Raw genomic sequence first — 19,027 nt, forward strand, 5'->3', positions numbered from 1 at the left:
AAACCTCTGTGGCCAGGATGCCATTTAGGTGGGGTCCCCTCATGGGGACATGTCATGGTGGCCCCTCTGTGATGCAGATGGGATCTGAGGGACCAGGATGGAGTTTGAGGTGGGATCTCACCCTTGGGGTCCAAACGTGGGAGTCCTCTGAGACTGGGGTGGGGTCTGAAGGGCAGCAATGGAGCTCAAGGTGGAATCTCCCTTATGGGGACAAGGCAAGAGGGTCCTCTGGGAATGCGATGGGAGGTAGAGGTGTCCCCATGGGGTCCTCTGTGCCTAGGATGAGGTTTGAGAGGGGGGGATGGGGTTTGCAATGTGGACCCGGCATTAAAAGCAGGGACAGGGCATTTGGGTTCTCTGTGACCAAGATGGGGTCTGATGTGCGGTCCTTCCTTGTCCCCTATGACCAGGATGAGATATTAAATGGCTTCCCTGCCTTGGGGAAAAAGTTAGGGTGTCCCCTGCACCCGGGACAGGGCTCGAGGAGGGACTATGGGGTATGAGGTAGGGTCTCACCCATGGGTAAAAGGTGAGGATGTTCCCTGTGCTCAGGATGGGGTTTTTGGGGGGACAAGGGAGGGCAAGGCAGGATCTCCCTCACAGGATAAGGATGTCCCCCATGCTTGGCATGGCTCCCAGAAGGTGACACTGCCGTAGGCTCTCTGTCCCAGGGCCAGAGCAGACCTGCCATTCATGTCTGTGGCCACACCAAGGCCGGAGGTGCCCCATGGCGGGGCCACGTGGGGTGTGGCAGTGGCCCCATGTGGGGGAAGGAGCTCCACGCCGGAGGAGAGCGGCCGCCGACAGCGACTGAGAGACAGTGCAGTCACCCATAAAGTAGAAAGCACTACTAAACAGCACTGCAGGGTGTAGTGTTTCCTACTTTATGGATGAGTGTACTGTGGGCTACGGAGAAGCGAGCACGGAGCAGCGCCAGACCCACAAGCCCATCGGGAGCCGCCACGGGCCAGGAGCACCCACCCAGAGCTCCACCACCCTCCTGGAGGTGCTCTGCTTGTCCCCACGTGTCTCCCTGGCACATGGGATGGCCACGTGGGTGGGAGAGGCCAACGCAGTGTCCCATGAACACCACTGAAAGGACACATCCCTTTGGCATGAGCCTCGCACTGAGAGGCCAGGTAGGCAGCAAAGCCTCCCATGCACATTTTTTCCCCATCTTCATTTTCCACATGGGGAAGTCCTGGGAAGACCTGGGCAGTGACAGCCACATGGAGTGTGGGAGGCATTGTGGGGTTCCTGGTGATTGCTGGGTTCAGCAGGGTGAGGGACTGCTAAATAAAACTCTTGGTATTGACTTGTGGATTCTTTTATGCAATTCCTGAGAACTGGGGAAAAGCTCTTTGCTCTGCCCAGGGCCACATGCAGTGGGGTCATTCCGGATTTGGAGCTTTGGGGACCTTGGGGGACACCATGACTGGGGGTGGTAGCTGGCAAATTTCAGCCCATTGGCACAGGACTGTCTCCTTCAGTCCCTTGACGGTCACCAGCAAAGCTGCTGTGTCCCATGGCAGCACCAGCCATGGTCACAAGGCCACGTGAAGCCAAAAAATCCTTCTACATTCCCAGTCTCCCTCCATCCACATGCCCTGGCCTGTGTTTCCTGGGGGTCTAAAACCAACACAGCTTCCACAGAGGAGGTTTGCTCCTTGTTCCCAAATGTCAGCTCCCAATACCCCTTCAAGCAATGTCCCTTTGACTCCCCATGTCCTGCCTGTGGAAGAGAGCATCTAAAAATAGTAGGAAAAAATATTCAAAATACTTTTTTTTTTTAAATAACCCAAATGCCAGTGGAAAGTTTTTACATTTTGTAAAACTACTTATGCTAGTCTCAGGATCATTTGAGGGGGGGGGTTACTGAGTTTGTGGTGTTTTTCTTTCACTGAGCTGTCCAGTAATGACTGGGGTGTTTTACTTCTTGCTGTCCCAGCTTTCTCATGTTCCCTGGCTTTGTGGCTGTTCAAAGGGGATGTGGAAGGAAAAAAAATCAAATCAAAACTGTCGTCATGGTCACAAGGAGACAAGTTTTTAAACAGTAAAAATGAAAAAGGGCTAAAAAAAACCACAAGCAGCCACTGTGGACTGCCCTGAACAGCTTTCAGTTTGTGAGCACTGGGAGGAAAAAGCAAATTCACATTTTTAACATGCAAAAGCTTCGAAAATTTACTTCCTAATAATGTGCATTCAAGTATTAGGAAGGATAAATATCAAATCTTCATGCCCAAGGTCTGTTGTGGTTACAGATACTACTCAGTGATCACTACTAGGAGAGACAATTGGAAAGATGGCTCTTGCTGAGAGCAGCAAAACAGAAAATGCTACTTTTTCCCTGTTTTTTTTAAATAAAACCATCGATTTTTTGGAGGATGCCTCAATCCTGAAGGCATTTTAGCAGGTTACTGCAAGGAAATGTGTCCTGTCCCTGTTGGGGTGAGCTCCCAATCTCCACAGGACCTCGCTGTGTTCATCTGTTCCCTGGCTGATGCCACACAGGCTGACCCAGAAATGCCCCGAGCAGGGCAGGGTTTGGGGCTGAGACCCCTCTGGGGGCAGGGGGGGGTGTGGGGTGTCCAACCCAGAACTCTCAGGATGGCTCTGGAAGGGTTGTAGGGACTGACAGAGCCCAGCCAGGCTCTTGCCAGGCTCTCCCCCACAGCCCCAGTGCCTGAACTGGTGCTGCCACACCATGCTGCAGCTACCGGGGCTGGGGCTCACTGTGACCCCTGGCAGGGCTGACCCAGCACATTACTTTTCTAGGTTATTTTTAACAGGGGTTCCATCCCAGTGCTGCACCAGAGTGTGGAGCCGTTCCCTGCCAGTGTCCATGTGCTGCTGGGGTTGGCAGGATCAGGGGGAATGTGGCCATGTGCATCTTCTCCTTGGAGCTGCTCCAGGACACATCAGACCTCAGGCTCAGGAAGTGGGAACGGGAGCTGGAGGGCTCTGCTGGCAGAGGAGGTGCCCACTTGTGTCACTGCATATCCCTGCAGCCACCAGCATGGCTCATGAACAGAGACAGGAGGGATCATGTGCTGGAGCCATTCCCAGGGAACTGCTAGAAAGAGGGTGGGAATGGGTTGGCACCTGCCAATCACCTCAGCCTGGAGGTGCTCCTGGGTGCTGACGCATGTCACTGTCCTCACACCCTGGGGACCTCCCTCAGGGCTGCCTTGGCCCCTCATGCTCATTCTTGTACTTCTTTCCCAGCCAAAACCCAGCAGAGCTCACCCTGCCCACTCCAGTCCCTGCTGGAATCCCCAAAACCAGGGGAGGACTCATCAGGCACTGACTGGACTTAATTGCCTGTAGGACCTGCAGGTGCTGGGCCAGGAGCATCAGTGAGGCTCAGCCCTGGTACTTCAGGCCTTGGCTGGGATATTGTAAGTAAAGCTCTGTTGGGTCTGGTGTCCTCAGCAGGCCCTGGATCATCACTATAAGAATCTTGTCTCCAGCCACATGTGCTGGCTGGAGCCCAGACCAACCAGTTTGTCTCTGGCCCTGCACCTGGCTGGATGCACCTTTGCTGGGGCCTTATCTATAGCCCCAGCTCTGTCTCCTCCTGATCCTGGCTGGGGTCCCTGTCCTGGTTCATCTGATCTTGTTTGGGGCTGTCCAGGGATCCCACTGTCCTGCTCAGAAGCCTGGGATGGCCCCCTGGGGTTTGAGGATGCTGTGTTTTCTGGATCACATGTGGGTTCCCATTTGCTGCTCACTGTGGAGCAGCCCTATCCTTGCTGCTCTCTGATGGAGAGCACAGGGAGCACCATGCACTGGATCCCTGTCCCTGCATGACCAGGCACAGACCCGGCTCCCTGGAGACCTTTGGAGAGCAGTGGGAGCTGCTGGAGGGTTCTCCTGGGATCCTTTGTCATCTCCCCACATTTGAGCTGTTGATCTTGAGCTCTCCAGTGTCACTGTTGCTCTTAATTTTCTCTATATCATCACCTCTTTTCCCTGAGCCTGTGGTTTCCCCTGTCCTGGGGAGTTTCAAGGATCTTTCTGGGTCTCCTCTGCAGGGAGCACAGCCCCACAGCAGATCCCTGGGACCAAAGGGACCTGGAGCACCCCATCCCCATAGCCCTCACGAGAACTTCATGACTCAGAGCTCAGGGGCCTCATAACCCACTGAGTCTTCAATAGCCCAGATAAATTTTTCCTCTAACTTTTTTAAGTAGACTTAATAAGACTTTAAGGACTTATCCAGCTGTAGTCTGGCCAAGATTTGAAAGATCATCTCCAGCTTCCCAAGCTCAGGGCCTCAGGAGATATCCTCTCCCCAGGAACGGTGTGGGGTTAGGGATAGGGTTAGTTTGCGTTAGGACACCCCATCCTTCACCTCACCTAACTGGGGCTTTCACTGAAGGCTGTGGGTGGATACAGACTTGAGCCTGGGGGATCCCTGGTCCCTCTTTCTCCAGGGCAGCAGGCCCCAGCAGTGCCGTGGAGCCAGGTGGGTCTGGCACAGACTGGTGGGACAAGGGGAAAGATTCTCGGGGTCAGTGGTGGCAGCATGTTCCAGATGAGCCAAGCAGAGCCTGTGAGCAGCACAGGGCACTGGAAGCACAAACCAAGTGGGGGAGAGCCACATGAGATCTTATCAGGGTGCATTTCTCCTCCCACTGCTGCTGCCTCTGCCGAATGAAACCTGCTTGTTCTGTCTCACTGGGGAGCTGAGCAGTGCCTGGGTGTTCTTCCACACTGGTTCAGCACCTGCAGAGCTTGCCTGGTACCTTGCTAGGGGGAACAGCCATGGGCAGGAACTGAGGGGATATGAGTGGTGGGAGACTGTGAGATCTACCCTGACCTGTTCCTGCAGCAGAAGGAGCCACATAAGCTGGTGGTTTCAGGGTACATGAGTGTCGTGGTGAGGGAAGTCTTGGGACTCTTAATGTAAGAATCAGCAAGCTCCAATTTTATTGATAAGCACCAGACTTTTATACACAACAAGTAATAAGCTCATGCATATTCTGTAAGCTAAACAATCTATTGGTTATACTACAATATCAGCTCTTCCTCGTTCTTGAGAAATTAGATTTCTACTTCTCACGTCTCATCCTCATTACTGTTATCGTACTACTGCTATGCTCAAGGACACAATGTTTTTGCAGGTGCAAGGAACTCAGATAAGCTGGGTTTGGTACTTTACCAGTTTTGGGTCCGCTAATGAGAGAAGGTCAAAGTGACCTCTACCCTGTAACCATTCCTCTACACATGAGTACCAGAAGACACAGGAAGGTGGGATCAGTTTTCTGGAATCTTCCCTTTGGTCTGTTGGCTGCATTTTCTGCTCATTACAAGCTTGGGGCTTCCCTCCACCATACACAAACACCCCTTAGGAATGGGCTCGCAGATCTGGGATTCAGGTGGGATGGCAGAGTCCTCCACACTGTGAGAGGCGCCTTGTAGCCACACCCAGACGTGAGAGAGAGTGCCAGACCCAGTGAGAACTCCCTGCACACAGGAGCCATCCAAGTGGGTCTTACACCCATGGCAGTCAGCAGTGAATTTGCTGTCTTGATGGTGCCTTGCCTGTGCTGCCTGGGCTCAGGCAGACGTGACAGCTGATGGCATTGGGTTCAAGAGGTGACACATCTGCCCATGGAGATGGGCTGGAGAAGCTGCTCAAAGGAGGCGCCTACAAAGCGGTGTCTGACAGGGGCACTGGAGACCCCCCGCTGTATCTCTTCTGGAGAAGGTGGCCCCAGGCAGGTTGTCCTGGTGGCTCCACCGCCACAAAGGGAGCAGCACGTGTGAGATGCCAAACGCCCCCACCCCCCACGCCGCAGCAGGGAGGCACCAGCGGTGGGACTGAGAGGTATCACCACACACAAGGATGTGGGGAGGCAGGACCTGTCCCAGCTGCTTAGGGGTTTGGGTTTCAATCCCTCTTGGGTTTTGGGATCAGCAACCCTGGGAACCAGGGCCAGACAGATGTCCCCCAGGGTGGCCCAGTGGTTTTCCCCTGAGCATCACTAACACTGTGCAGCCCGATGTATGATGTGATCTTTATCAAAGACACAGCATGGCAAGGAGGAGGCAGGGAGAGACAGAGCACACGCCTGCCTGCTCCGTGTGCTTGGGGACGGCGGTGCCCGCTTGGCTGTGGCGTTATGCAGCGAACTCTTGTCACCAAGGATCATATCAACCACCCTCTCCCTGCCTGCCTGCACCACTGCTTTGCCACTTGTCCTGGGCGTGCTGCAGGCGGGGGCCAGCCCTTTTCAGAAGAGGATTGTTTCCAGGACGGTGTGTCTGGGAGGTATCGAGGTTTAGCTCACACGGAAGAAAGGTGTGCAAGCATGCCTGGGAAAGAGCCAGGCATCCTGGGCAGAGCTGAGGGCATCCCCAGGGCAAAGTTGGGCATCAGCCAGGGGCAGAGGTGGGCATCCTTGCAGCAAATCAGGCATCCTGGGGCAGAGCTGAGCATTCTCGAGGCAGAGATGGGCATCCCTGGGGCAGAACGGGGCATCCTGGGGTAGAGCTGAGCATCCCCGGGACAGAGTTGAGGATTCCTGGGGCACAGGTAGGTATCCTGGGGCCAGAGTCGGGTATCCAGGGCCAGAGCTGAGCATCCCGGGGCCAGAGTCGGGTATCCAGGGCCAGAGCTGAGCAGCCCTGGGGCAGAGCCGAGCAGTTGCTGTTCCCAAACCCCCATCCCGGCGGCGTGTGGGGCTCCGAGGCTCCCCGGCCCCGGTGCGGGGGGGATGCGTTGCAGGGGGATGCGGCTCAGCGCCGCCGCCTCATCAATAGGCACCAGACCCCGCTCCCGCAGCGTTGCCGTGGAAACGGGCGGAGCCGCCGCCATTGGCGGCCCGGGGCGCGGCGCGGCCCCCCGGGGTGCCCGGCCCGGCTCCGTATTGATGACTCGGCAGCGGCTGAGCCGGGGGCTGCCCGGGGCCGCGGCGAGGGGCTGGCAGCTCCCCCGGCCCCTCCGCTACGTCATGGGGCCGGGGGCGGCGGGGGCCTGAGGGCGGCGGGAGCAGCCTCCGCACGGGGAGCCGCGGATCCGGGCGGGGACGGAGCCATTCCCGGTGCGGGACGGAGCCAGCCCCGGTGCGGGGATGTTGCTGCTGCGGCCGCCCCCAACCCCGGTCCCGCCACGGAGGAGCGCGGCCCGGGCTGCTCCCGCCGCCGCTCTGATGCCTTCGGCTTTCCCTTGCCGGCTCCCGACGCCCCGGGCAGCCCTGGCCGGTGCCGAGTGAGCCCAGCCCTGCCCCAGCCATGCAAGAGCCGGAGCGCGGCGTGCCCAGCGCGGCCCCGGGGCAGAGCAGTGTCCCCGCCGCCTCCGCCCGCCCGGACCTGGACACGCGTGAAGGCGCAGGGGGTGACACGGCCGGCTGCCAGCTATCCCCAGGGTCGGAGCAGGACGGAGCACCCCAGCCCCAGGAAGAGTCCTCGGGAACCCCCTGCGTCCCTCCGCCGGACGCCCAGCGGATTCACTCCGCACCGGAGCTCGTCAGGCCGCTGCGAGCGATGGACCGGACAGACAGACCCCCCAAGGTAAGGCGGGGATCGGGCTGTGTTTGCTCATTCTGGGGGAGAGGCGGGAGGATGTCACCTCGGTACGAGACGGGAACGGGGAATTGGGAGCGCAGGGCTGCGGCTGAGCCATCCACAAAACCATCCCCGTGAGGCCGGCACCTGCCACAGCCGCTGCCACGCACCCGCGCGAGAGAAAGGAGCCTTTGCTGCCCTTCAGCAGGGATTTCCAGCTGCGTCTGCCCTGGAAGGCGCTGGAGCTAGTGCCGGGTCTTGCCGGAGCCCTAACGGAACCAGCGCTGGGCAGAGCCCACCTGGAACAGGCACAGCCCTGCACCAGCCAAGACTGAGCCATCCTTGCAGCATGTGCCCGTTCCGGCAGCATCAATGGCTCTGCAGGTAGTGGCAGGGACATGATTCACTGCCACCCTCTTCCAGAGCATCCCCTCTCCTCTCTGGGGAGCCCTGGAGGGCTTAGGGCACCTCCACTGCAGGAGGAACCGGCCCCTGCAGTCAGCATCCAGGCACCTCAGGGTAGTGCAATGTCTGGCCCCTGCAGCATCTCCTTAAAAACAGCCCAAAAGGCTTCCTCAGGATCTCACTGCCTTGATCTAGGTCACAGAAGTTCATTGGCTCACCCTGTTTAGGACAGCTTGCCACCCTTTCCCATGGGGAACATCAGCCATCTTCCTGAGGTCTCCTGGAATCTGGGGAAGCCCTGTGGTGCTTTTAAAATAGGGAAGAAAATGATTCTTGACCTTTTCTTGTTGAGCACAGGGGAAAAGAGCTGATCAGTGCTGGTTGGGGTTTAGCAGGGGTGTTTTGAGCAAGGCTGTGCTGTGCTGCTGAGCCCAGCTGGAGAGCAGCCTGGAGCAGCCTGCGGGAGAAAGGGCGCCCCTGGAAACCCTCGGAGGGAGAACGTGATTTCACGGCAGCCCAGTTTGTTAAGGGTCCGTTCTGAAGGGCTGTTTATTGTGATGCTTAGGGAAAGACCACATTGAACCTTGGTCGGACTCTGACCCCAGCCCTGGCTGTGCCAAAACACCGCAGTCAAAATATGGCACAGCAGAATGGGATGGATTTCTTCTCCCCCCCCTCTCTTGTATCCCAGGAGTCCAGTCAGTTGTGCCAGACTTACTGTCTTCAGAGAATCCTGGAATGGTTTGGGTTGGAAGGGACCTTATGGGCCATCTCATTCCAGCCCACCTTCCACTAGACCAGCTTGGCACAAGCCCTGCCCAGTGTGTCCTGGAACACTTTCCTTTGGGAGAGCTGGCTGGCAAGGGAGGGTGTGTTCGGTCCTGGTGGAGCCTGGGTGGGAAGGCTGGGATTGGAAGAAGGGCAGGTGGCTGGTTCAGAGGTGTGTTTGTGGATGCTCCAGCAGCTGAACTGCACCTGTGGGATGGGAGCAGTGCACCAGTTCTTGCTGATCCCTGCAGGGGGTCCCCCCATTGGTCTCTATGGAGGTGACTGCTGAGCACCTGCCATCCAGTTTGCCTTGGTCCTTGGGCTGCACTGAGTGTTTTCCTGCCATCCTGAGGCTCCTAGCTGGGTGGAAGCCTTCCCATGGCATTCTGGCAGCACCATAGTAGAACCATCAGAACACCATGTACTGTGGTGGGACTGGTGGGCTGGTGGTGCTTTGATGTGCTCTGGTGCCAGACTGACGGTGCTGTGGGACCGGGGTTACTTTGCTGCATCATGGCAGTGCCACAGTGGCACTGTGATGTCATTGGGGTGGTGCTGGTGGTACCATGGCAGTACAACATTGATGTTGATATTCAGAAAGATCACCTTTTGTTTTCCTAGGAAAAAAAAATCCAGCAGTTTCTCCTGGAGCCAAGTGGCTTTAGGGATGTGAAAGGCTTCCAGCTCAGCCCCAGGAGAGAGCTCAGTGCTGCTGTCCCCAGTGAGGGTGCTGCTGGGCTGTGAAGCAACACCCTCCAACCTGACGACAAGGTGCTGTGTTAGAGCTGGGGCCAACTCAGGCTTGCAGAGCTCCCTTCCAAAGCTTGGTTGCTCCTGGCCAGGCTGGGACACACCCTGTGTGTTGTGCTGCCAGAACCGAGCTTCCTTTAGGATATTTGTCCTTGGGATGTCAGAGCTGCATTATGTGAACAGGACAGCTGCCTCCAGGGAGTACTCTCCTGGTGTGGGGAAGAGCCTCCTGAGGGCTCATCGCTGACAGAGTTGATTAAAGATGTTGATTTTATGATGAAGCTCTTGCTGTGTGTCCCAGCTTCTGGCACAGCTGGGATGGAATGCTCAGCCGTTCCCTCGGGGACAGGCTGTGGAGAGGCATTAAGACTCTCTGTAGGTCAAGTTAATCTTGGCGTCCTTGCCTGTGTCTCTCCTGAGTGCAGGGTGCAGAGAGCTGTTGCCCTTCTCCCATCTGGGAGCTGGCAGAGGAGCTCTGGAGTTAGGGAGGTGGGATGAGGGGACACACCTGGAGCCTCCCATCCAGCCTCTGCCCCCAGAAGGCTCCCGAGATGGAAGAGGCTGATCATGTTCTGACCAGGCAAGTCTTGAATATCTCTAGGGGCTGGGATCCCACCAGAGAAATGTTCTCCATAGCCTGGTGGGAATTTTCCTTGTTGAGGTTTGTGCTCACATCTCTCCATCCATTTGTCACATGTCCCTACAGCCTCAAGGCACTGCAGGCTTTCCCAGCTCCTCGCAGAGCAGTGTGTCCCACCACGGCCCCACTGGATAATGCTGCCTGGGGGGTTGTTACAAGTGTATCCTTCCTCCTGGGCCCTTGGAATTGCTCTGGTCCTGCTTCCCAAAATTTCTGTGTGGACATAAGAAATTACTTTGTTGCTGGGAATCTCCAGGCACTGCAGGGGTAGGATCCCAATCCAAATAATGAATATTAGAGGAGAAAAATGTTGTCTGTGTAGGAAGAATGGGGTTAAAGTGGCACAGATACAGTCTGTCTGGAAATTGGAAAGTTCCCAGAATGCTGTCAGATGGATTTTAGAGCACTACCCACAAGAGCTCAGTTGCCTGCATCTCCCAGGGGATGCTGCTGCAGCGGTATCTGCTTTGGCCCTGGAAAATTCAGGGTGGTTTGGGAGTGGGTGGCTGAAGAGAAGGCTCCCTCCCTGTGCCCTACACTGGACAAGGGAAGAGGATCAAAGTTGTTCACTTTCTGCATATTCCCTGCATCCTTCCCTTCCAGGATTACTCATCTCCCCAAGCTCCCCAGATCACTCATGGAAGGGATGAGCTCAGCAGCTGACCATTCCCTGTTCCCATCCCAGAACCACACAGGCAAGGGGTGCAGTTAGGGTGCTCTGAGCTATTTCTTGTGACTTCTTCTCAATCACAAGAGGTTGCTCTGGACTTGAATTTCTTAAAATCCTAGCCTCAGCTTCCCTTGAGGTCATGTGGAGCTGAGAATATTCAATAAATCTGTAAACCCAACTGAAAATGCTTAACTCAAGGAGCCCTCCAGTGAGTAGGAATTTAAATAGCTGCAAAAAAAAAAACAAAACCAAAAACAAAACCAAAAAAGTGTTGGTCCCAGTGGGGCTTAATAAAACAAAGCAGAGACACAGGAAGAAGTATAAAATGCTGGTAAATATCCTCCACATCAAGTGCTCAGGCCAAGCTGCATTTAATGATAAGCTCAGTGCCTTTTGCAGGAATTTATGGTCTTTCAAGAGCTTCAAATTTTCCATTGGCAAAGCTGAAGAGCTTCATTTAGTGTCTGGGGGTGTGCAGAGCTGCACCCTTGACTGGGAAAGGTAGGTCAGCAGGATGAAAGATGGCAGTAGGACAGGGAGACCTTGGGCAATGGAGCCAGTTCTTGCCATTTCTTGCAATCCCAATTAAAAGGTTGTATTCCATCATGCTCAAAATCTGAGTAAATTAACTTTCCTTGGCTTGGCAGTGCACAGCCTCATGCAAATGCCTTAGTGCTGTTTGCTGCAGCACTATGGATGCATGGCCATCTTAGGCAGCTGCCTGCCAGGAAGAGCCAGTGCCTCTCTATTTGTAGGAATGAATGGAAAACAATGCTAAGTGAGACTAGGAAGGGGAAGGCAATGCTCATTTTAGCTCCTTTTTTTGATTAAGCTCATGCCTTCTGTGCAAGGACACGTCCAAATGGTTTGGCCAGATCACTTGTGTGGGACGTGGAAGGTGAGGGACACCAAGCAGTGCCTCCTCACCGTGTCCTCGGCTCCTCTGGGCTGGTGGAGATAAACTGGATTTGGGACAGGGCTGTCACACCATCTTGCTGTTGGCCATTGCCATGACCAAGATGAGCAAGAACATTGATCCCAACCTCGAATCACAAAATCTCAAAGTGGTTTGGTTTGACCCTTAAAGCTTATCCAGTCCCACCCCACTGTCCCAGGCTGCTCCCAGCCCTGTCCAGCCTGGCCTTGGGCACTGCCAGGGATCCAGGGGCAGCCCCAGCTGCTCTGGGCACCCTGTGCCAGCCCCTGCCCACCCTGCCAGGGAACAATTCCTTCCTATCTAATCACGCCAAAGCCTGGGCAACTAGAGCAGGATTTTAGTCAATGTGACCCAAAATAAAATATGTTCTTGGCCCCTGGGAAGCTGCCAGTGATTTGGAAAACAGGAAGAAGTGGGTGAGAAACTGCAGTGCAGATTTCTGGGCAAAAACTGACTTGTACATACCAAATCTGCCCCTCAGCTCCCTGATGTACTCTGTGAGGTGGAAGAGCAAATATGCCTCTTCAGAGCTGAATATGTTGAGGAATCAAGTATTTCCACTTAATCAAAGCACACCTGTGATTGGGATGTTGCTGCAGAGGCTCTGTGGTGAGGAGAGTTAGTGTTGACTTTGCAAGCCATGATCCCCTTAGAGGGCTGTGGCTCTTCTGTATGGGCAGGGGATTTACTGAGCTGCAGCTCAGTGGCTTCCCAGGGTGAAGGCAGAAGTCTCATGCCTTTCTTGGGAGTGTTTCTCTGGATTAGAGTTTCTGTTACAGGAAAGATGAGATATCAGAAAACAATCATCCCTACTCCAGCCATCAAATACCAAACTTGGAAAGAAAAAAAATTTATCATTCTTCACCAGGGGTTTTTAGGGTATTTTGCCTGTTCACAAAATATAATTATCTGACCCATGGCATCCAAGAAGAGTCCAGATGCTCCACAAAGGCCTCAGGGTGGTCTGGGCCTGAGCCTGCCATTCTGGGAGCTGCAGACTGACCTCTGCTTAGAGCTAAGCAACAAAAAACTCCAGAAATGTCTTATAGTAAGCCAGTATCCATGTTTTACCTCAAATAATTTGAAATGTGCATGAGTACACAGCAGCAGAGGTTGTGAAGTCTTTCTGTGTTTGCACTGAAGTTTTTCACACATTGCTTCCCACATCTTCTACATTTTGCATTTTTTTAATATGGTGGAAATAGTGTTGCATGAGCTACTTCTCTGTAGATTCAATGATTTATTCAGCAGCACCCAGAAAATTCTGCAGTGGGGGAAAAAGACAGCTTGTCTGTCTTGGCTTCAGAATGTTACAGCCTAACCAGGTTTTCTGGTGCACAGCCTGTCTTCCACACATTCCCCAGGTGGGCAGTGAAACAGCAACGTCCCCTGAGTGCAGTGGGGATGAGCACAGTCCTGCTTTACCAAGATTGGAGCTCGGCCAAATCTTTCTGGAAGCTGGTTAGAGACAAGGGAGATACTTGTACACCAGTGTTCAAAGGGTGGTTGGGAGAACAGGCTTTGTACCTTTTTTTTCACCTTACAGAATGCAGATATCTTTCTTACAAGGTGTGTAGGGGGCAAAGACCCTGCAGGGGACACAGGGGTGGCCAGGGGTCACACAGTGGCCCAAGAGTAGGAGGGTGATGTTCCTGTACTTGAGGAGTGTTGCACAACCTTGTGCTGCTGCAGGTTATCTGATAGATCAGCTGCAGTGTGTGGCTGCACACAACCTGGGATTGCGAAACACTCTGTGCTTAACACGGAGGGAGCTGGGTCACAGCTGGGGAAAGCCCGTCCAGGGCCACACAGACCTTGTCCTGCCTTTGCTTCAGGCGGGTCGTGGCCATCTGGAAGCAGGGCCACGTCTCCATAGCCCACTGGGGAGCAGGGCCAGGAGCAAACTGGCCACACAAAAGAACTGGTGACACCAGCATTGTCTAACCAGATGAGAACCTGCACCCTGAGCAGCACCTGTCCCTTGCCAGAGTTGCCCATGGCTTCTCCAAACCCTCCATTCCTCACAATTCCCTGCCCTATTTTCTGTCTGATGGTGAAGGATGAAGAATGTGCAGCACCTCAGGGGCATTTCAGAACCACCTTCCCAGCAGCCATGAGGTATTTCAGTGTCATTTTCTCTCATCTCCTTGCAAATCCTCATGTCTTTTGGATTGGCTGTCAAATGTGAGGAATTGTGTCGCATTGCACCCTGACCCAGCTGCAGCCTTGGATTTTGGAGAGCTGATCCTCTGCCTTGGGAGTTTATTTTCCACTCACATTCCTCCCTGTCTCAGTTTTGCAGGAACATTAATTTCTCCCTGGTTGGGAGGCTGGAGAAGCTGAGCTCATCAAAGGACAGTGAGCCAGGTCCATCAGGGCTATTGAGCTGATTATTCTTCTCCTGGAATAGCTCTGTTTGTGTTCCTGGGATTCATAATAGTGCTTCCACAGAGGGTTTTAAGATAGAGAGAACCTGGTTTTGCAAGACTCCAGTTTTAGCTGCATCTCATTTTAAACACCCAGTCAGGAGCATATGAAGAGCTGGCAGTGGTCAGAGGGTGTGCAGGAGAGGATGCCTGGGGAAATGCAGAGAAACAGCAAATGTATAGTGACTGCTCCCCTGAATATCTTCCTCAATATCTTCCAATTCATGGCTCCAGCACTCCTCATGCTGGAGGCAGGATTTTTGAAGTTAATAGCCTTGGATGGATTTTTTCTTCCATGAATTTGTTACATGGGGTGATAAAAATCAGATAAATGAGGAAATCACATAAAAAAGGGCAAGTAGTAGGCTGGAAGAGGGATGGGCAGCAGGAGAAAATGCTGACTGATGGAAAGGGGAGTTGGCAGCACACAGGGCTGTGGGGAAGTGCCCTAAAGGCAAAGGCACAACAGAGATGTTTGTGTCTGAAACCAGGAACGGTGTAAAATGCAGGAAGGGAGCAGGACAAGCACAGTGGGACACACTGCCTGTCAGAGGAGTAGCAGGACAATCAAGCTTCATCCCAGGCATGTCTCTTCTCCCATACTTTGGCAGCTCTGTCCCTGTTCTCTGGGTGGGGATGTGCTGGCTGCTCGCTGTGCCGGCAGCACTTGGGCTGACTCTGTTCACTGACCCAACAGGAGGTGAGGCTATTTTTGTCTTGCTTTTGACATGCAGTGAGGGCACTGCAAAAGAGCAGCCTATGGAAAATAATTTTGTCCTGTGAGGCGCCTGATTCCCTTGAAACTGTCTGGAAGAGAAGAAAATAGATTGGCAATGACAAGCTACATTTCCAAGTGAAGAGGATTGAGAAGTTAAGGGAACTAATTACTAAAGTCAGGTGGAATGCACAACTAAAGGCCTTTGGCATGGTGGAGGCTTGGGGACAATGATTTCAAATGAAGGAGCGGTGGTTGATATATCCAAGACATCAGGAGAGCTGGGATAGCTTCACCTGGGTCACTCTGCAAGGTGTCTGCAGAGGGGGGTTGTATTCAGAGATGGCTCCTGCAAAGCAAACCCAGGAACTGGACCCTGGATCAGCTACAGATGAAGAAATCAGGACATCTTCAGATTGTCATTGGTTTATACACCTTTAAATTGTGTGTGGTTTCTACACCCTCAAATTAGGTATGTTTTCAAATCAGCTGTGTGCCTGCCTGTTTCCAAAGGCTACCTGAGACCTCCTGTTCATGGGGCCACCTGGTAAATTCCTTCTCCCTGTCTGGCTTTCAGAAGGGATTTCAAAGCAAGGCCGGGTTTAGACTTTGGCTGTTCCCCGGGGCTGGCTGGGGGAGCCCCGGGCCCGTGGGTGCCAGGCCGTGCTGCGGTGCCGGCACAGCCCCAGCCGCATTGCAGAGCACGGCCGCAGGCAGTGCCTGGCTGATTTACTGTCCCCCGATGGCCTCCTACAAGTTTTCTGCAGGATTTTAAGGACTGTGCTGAATGCTGGGTGCTCCAGAGGGATTTTTCCTGCATGACCCATTTAACAGCCTGGCTGGGCACCTCTCTCTGCAAAAGCCGCTGCAGCTCTCCGGTGCATTTGAAGCTTTCAGGTGAAAAAGCAGCAGTTTTCTGGCAGCTGCCATGCTGAGGCTTCTCTTTCTTTGCTGTTTTCTATGCACCTTGGAGAAACTTTGGGCTCTACCTGCCAAAAGAGATGACAGATGAAACAGAGGCTTCAAAGCCACATGCCTGCTGCTCTCCTCCCTCAGCATCCCTGCTGTTCTGCTCCTGCCTTCCTCTCATTTTAGAAACTTTCCCTGTGGCAAAAGACCATGTCACTTGTGTTAATTTTTAGGTTAATTTTTTAGTGGCCAAGGATGCTTCTAATCCGGGAAATGTGGCTGCCCGGAGACCCTCTCTGCTGCCCCATGGTGTCAGCTCTGCCTCTGCTCACAGAAGACCTCCTTGACCAAGGAATGCATTTGGATTCCAGCTCCTGCTGACACTTCTGTATGTCTTCATCTGGATGAGTCACTTTGGGGAGAGCCTCTGTGTCTCTCCTACCTAACGATTTCTTCCAGGTCCCCATGAAAAGCACCATGGGAGCCCTGAGTGCAGGCAGCAGCGAGGCTGCGCCGTGCAGTGCAGGATCCTTAAGGAACTGCAGAGCGGTTGATAAATTAAAAGCCATTTCATTATAGGAAATGAATGTTTAATGAGCGTGGGATGACGTCTAGACAGCCCTTCGGTTCCAGGCTCTCTGTGGTCTTGGAGGAGGGCTCAGCTGATGCAGCCAGCACTGGCTCAGAGCCAACAGGAAGGTTTGGCAAAGCTTTTGTAGCAATGAGGTCCCGGTGTGGGACAGACAAGATCCTGGCACGGCAAGGATCTCCTGCCTCCACGTCTTCTCGCTGCTGCTGTCCCTTGTGCCTCTCTGGGCAAAGCCCCAAGGAGCTGCGGCCGCAGAGGGACGTGCTGGCACAGGGGACACTTGGCCCCATGCCTGGCCCCAGCCTGGAGCACACTCCCCTGCTCCATGGCACTTTGCCTGGGGAGGCTGCCACATCCACAGAATGGGAAGGGACATGCCAGCCTTTGCCATGTCATGGGCTCTGGAGTCATGACAAGAAACCTGGGCTGAGCTGGGGACAGCCTGGCATGGTGGGGGTGAGGGGTTATGAGCCTTTGCATCTTGCTCTAATGAAATGGTTTATGGTTACAGAAATGGGGTTTCAAATGCAGAAATTTCAATGTAGGTCCCCAAAATATCCCCATGCTGTGCTGGAGGTGCTGATTGTCCACTACTGAAACCCCATGCTGCTGATGTCAGAAGTCCTGGCTGGCTGGTGGGGGAGGCAGGAGCACATCAGCTCCTCCTCAAAAGCTCTCCTGCTCCCATCCTAGCACAGAGGCTGCTGGCTCATGGTGCTCGCCCTGTCTCAGGGCAACCACAGGCAAGAATTTTGAGACCTCTTGGCAGTGGCAAGGAGATGGAAATAATGCATTTTGACTTCATTGCAGGGCTGCCTGCTTGGCTCTGGGGGTGGCAGCAGGGGATCAGCCTGAGGTGCTGCCATGCAGAGGACAGGAGATGCTTGTAGGCCCCCTCTCTTCATGAACCTGGCCCCTCTTTGTCACCTGTAGTGTTCCCTATGTGGATTTCCAGGCCGAGAAAGTGCTTTGTTGTTCCTGGAGCTGGTGATGAGGGAAGTGGTCTCTGGGACACCTCACTGTACCTGTAAAGCTACAGGGATAAGACTAATGCTGCAGGAGCTGGTACTGGGTACAGAGCTGTTGAACATGGCTCCCAGGGGAACTTCCTGGCATCCCTGCAATGCTGGGTTCAGGGATTTCCTTTGTTCCTGGGCCTAACCATCCCTGGAAGTGGCCCAAAGTTGTTGGAGAGTGGGAGAGGGAGCTCAGGTGCTGCAGTGTGATGTCCCCAGGAACAGTGGCCTGGAGTGCCTAGGAGGGAAGAAAAATAGAGGGAGATGTATTCTTGCTTTGCAAGGTGTGGTAGCAGTAGTCTCCTTCTATGGGGCATTTCACAAGCCCTGAGATATCTGTGGGGAGGGTGGGTGTCTACAAACCACTCTGTCAAAAGTCTGTCAGCTTGTGGCATGTCATATCCTGGTGTCTCAAGGGGTTGATGGGACTGGGGACACCACATGAGGCTGATGGGAAGGGCTGGGTGTCATTTTCTGGGTGGGTGGGTTTGTTGTTGTTGTTGTTGTTGTTGTTGTTTTTGTTTTGTTGTTGTTGTTGTTGTTTGTTTTTTTAGTTGCTGTTTTCAGCCTCCTTCAGCTGTGTTTTCCCTCCCTGCTTTGTCAAGGCATTTCCACACAGGTGTGAGAGGTTGGGAGAGCCATGAACATGGCACCACGCTGGGGAATTCAGTGGGAAGAGACTTTGTGGCACTGGTCTCCTGCCCTATCTCTACAATGGACACGATGGAGAAACCAGAATTGTTCCAAAGTGTAATGAGTTTTAGCCAGTCTCAGACCTCCTAGAGCTGAACTCCTGTCTGAGCTCTTGCTACCCAGAAAGCTTGGGCAGCATTCCTTTGGGAGTGAGATATGTTTCCCCAGTAGCTTTGGCTGGAAAACTGCAGGGCAGAGCTGTGCACACTGAGAAGGTCATGGCCATTCAGCGGAGAGTTGTTGGGCTCTTGAAGTGGGTCTCTCAAGACCTGCCTGGTTGCTGGGAAAACCTGCTAGACCTTCCTAAGGTACTGCCATATGGCAGCTGTGAAGCAGCAGCTCAGCTACGAGCTTTGCTTATGCCCAGAAATCTTTGCTGGGAGCTGGTTCCGGTAGAGAGCCTGCGGCGAGCTGCTCTGGGCAGGAAGCAGCAACCACAAAATTCTATATACAGGTCCTGGCAGAGCTGCTGCTGCTGCTGCTGCTGCTTTTGAGGTGGCAAAATGAAAGTGGTGTTTGCAAAGAATTTTGCACGTCACCTTCTTTTGGAGCCAAGGCTGACACGAGAGGATGATCTGGAGTCTGGCTGCTGGGCCAAACACGAGTGCTGGTGTGGGGAAGAGGGCGAGGAAGTCTGGTTGCCTCCAAAGCCATGTGGTACTGGAGGCCACTGTGTCCTTTAGCCATGGGGAGAAGCACACATGCCTGGGGTGCCAGGGCTTGTATTCTGCCTGCCTGGGTCTTGTTGGCTCTGCCTGTGTTTCACCTGAGCCAGTTTGGATGGGGCCATGGCTCCGGACAACAGAAGGGTCTGGGCTTTTTTCTTGAGTAGAAGCTGAAAGAATTCTTAAAGCTATGGAGATGGCAGCTGTCACCCTGAGAGTGGCCTCAAGGCCAGTTCTCCCCCAGTGGACATGCAGCACCCTGCCTCCTCTTAAAATCAGCCCCCACATCCCACCCTTTGCCACCAGCACCCTGACCCTGCCAGCCACTGGCA

General features: G+C 54.0%; 1 protein-coding gene across 1 annotated transcript in view; it reads left to right on the forward strand.

Moving 5' to 3' along the window:
* Positions 1–7,239: 7,239 nt before the first annotated feature.
* The window catches only part of TSPOAP1 (TSPO associated protein 1), a gene marked incomplete at its 5' end in the record, with an annotated part of 67,561 nt that continues 55,773 nt past the window's right edge, over positions 7,240–19,027 (forward strand). The window contains one exon of the mRNA XM_084219305.1: positions 7,240–7,518. Within this exon, the coding sequence (XP_084075431.1) occupies positions 7,240–7,518 (279 nt within the window). The remainder of the gene's footprint in view (positions 7,519–19,027) is intronic.

The sequence above is a fragment of the Fringilla coelebs genome (assembly GCF_963513975.1).
Source record: "Fringilla coelebs genome assembly, chromosome: 20".
NCBI lineage: Eukaryota > Metazoa > Chordata > Aves > Passeriformes > Fringillidae > Fringilla > Fringilla coelebs.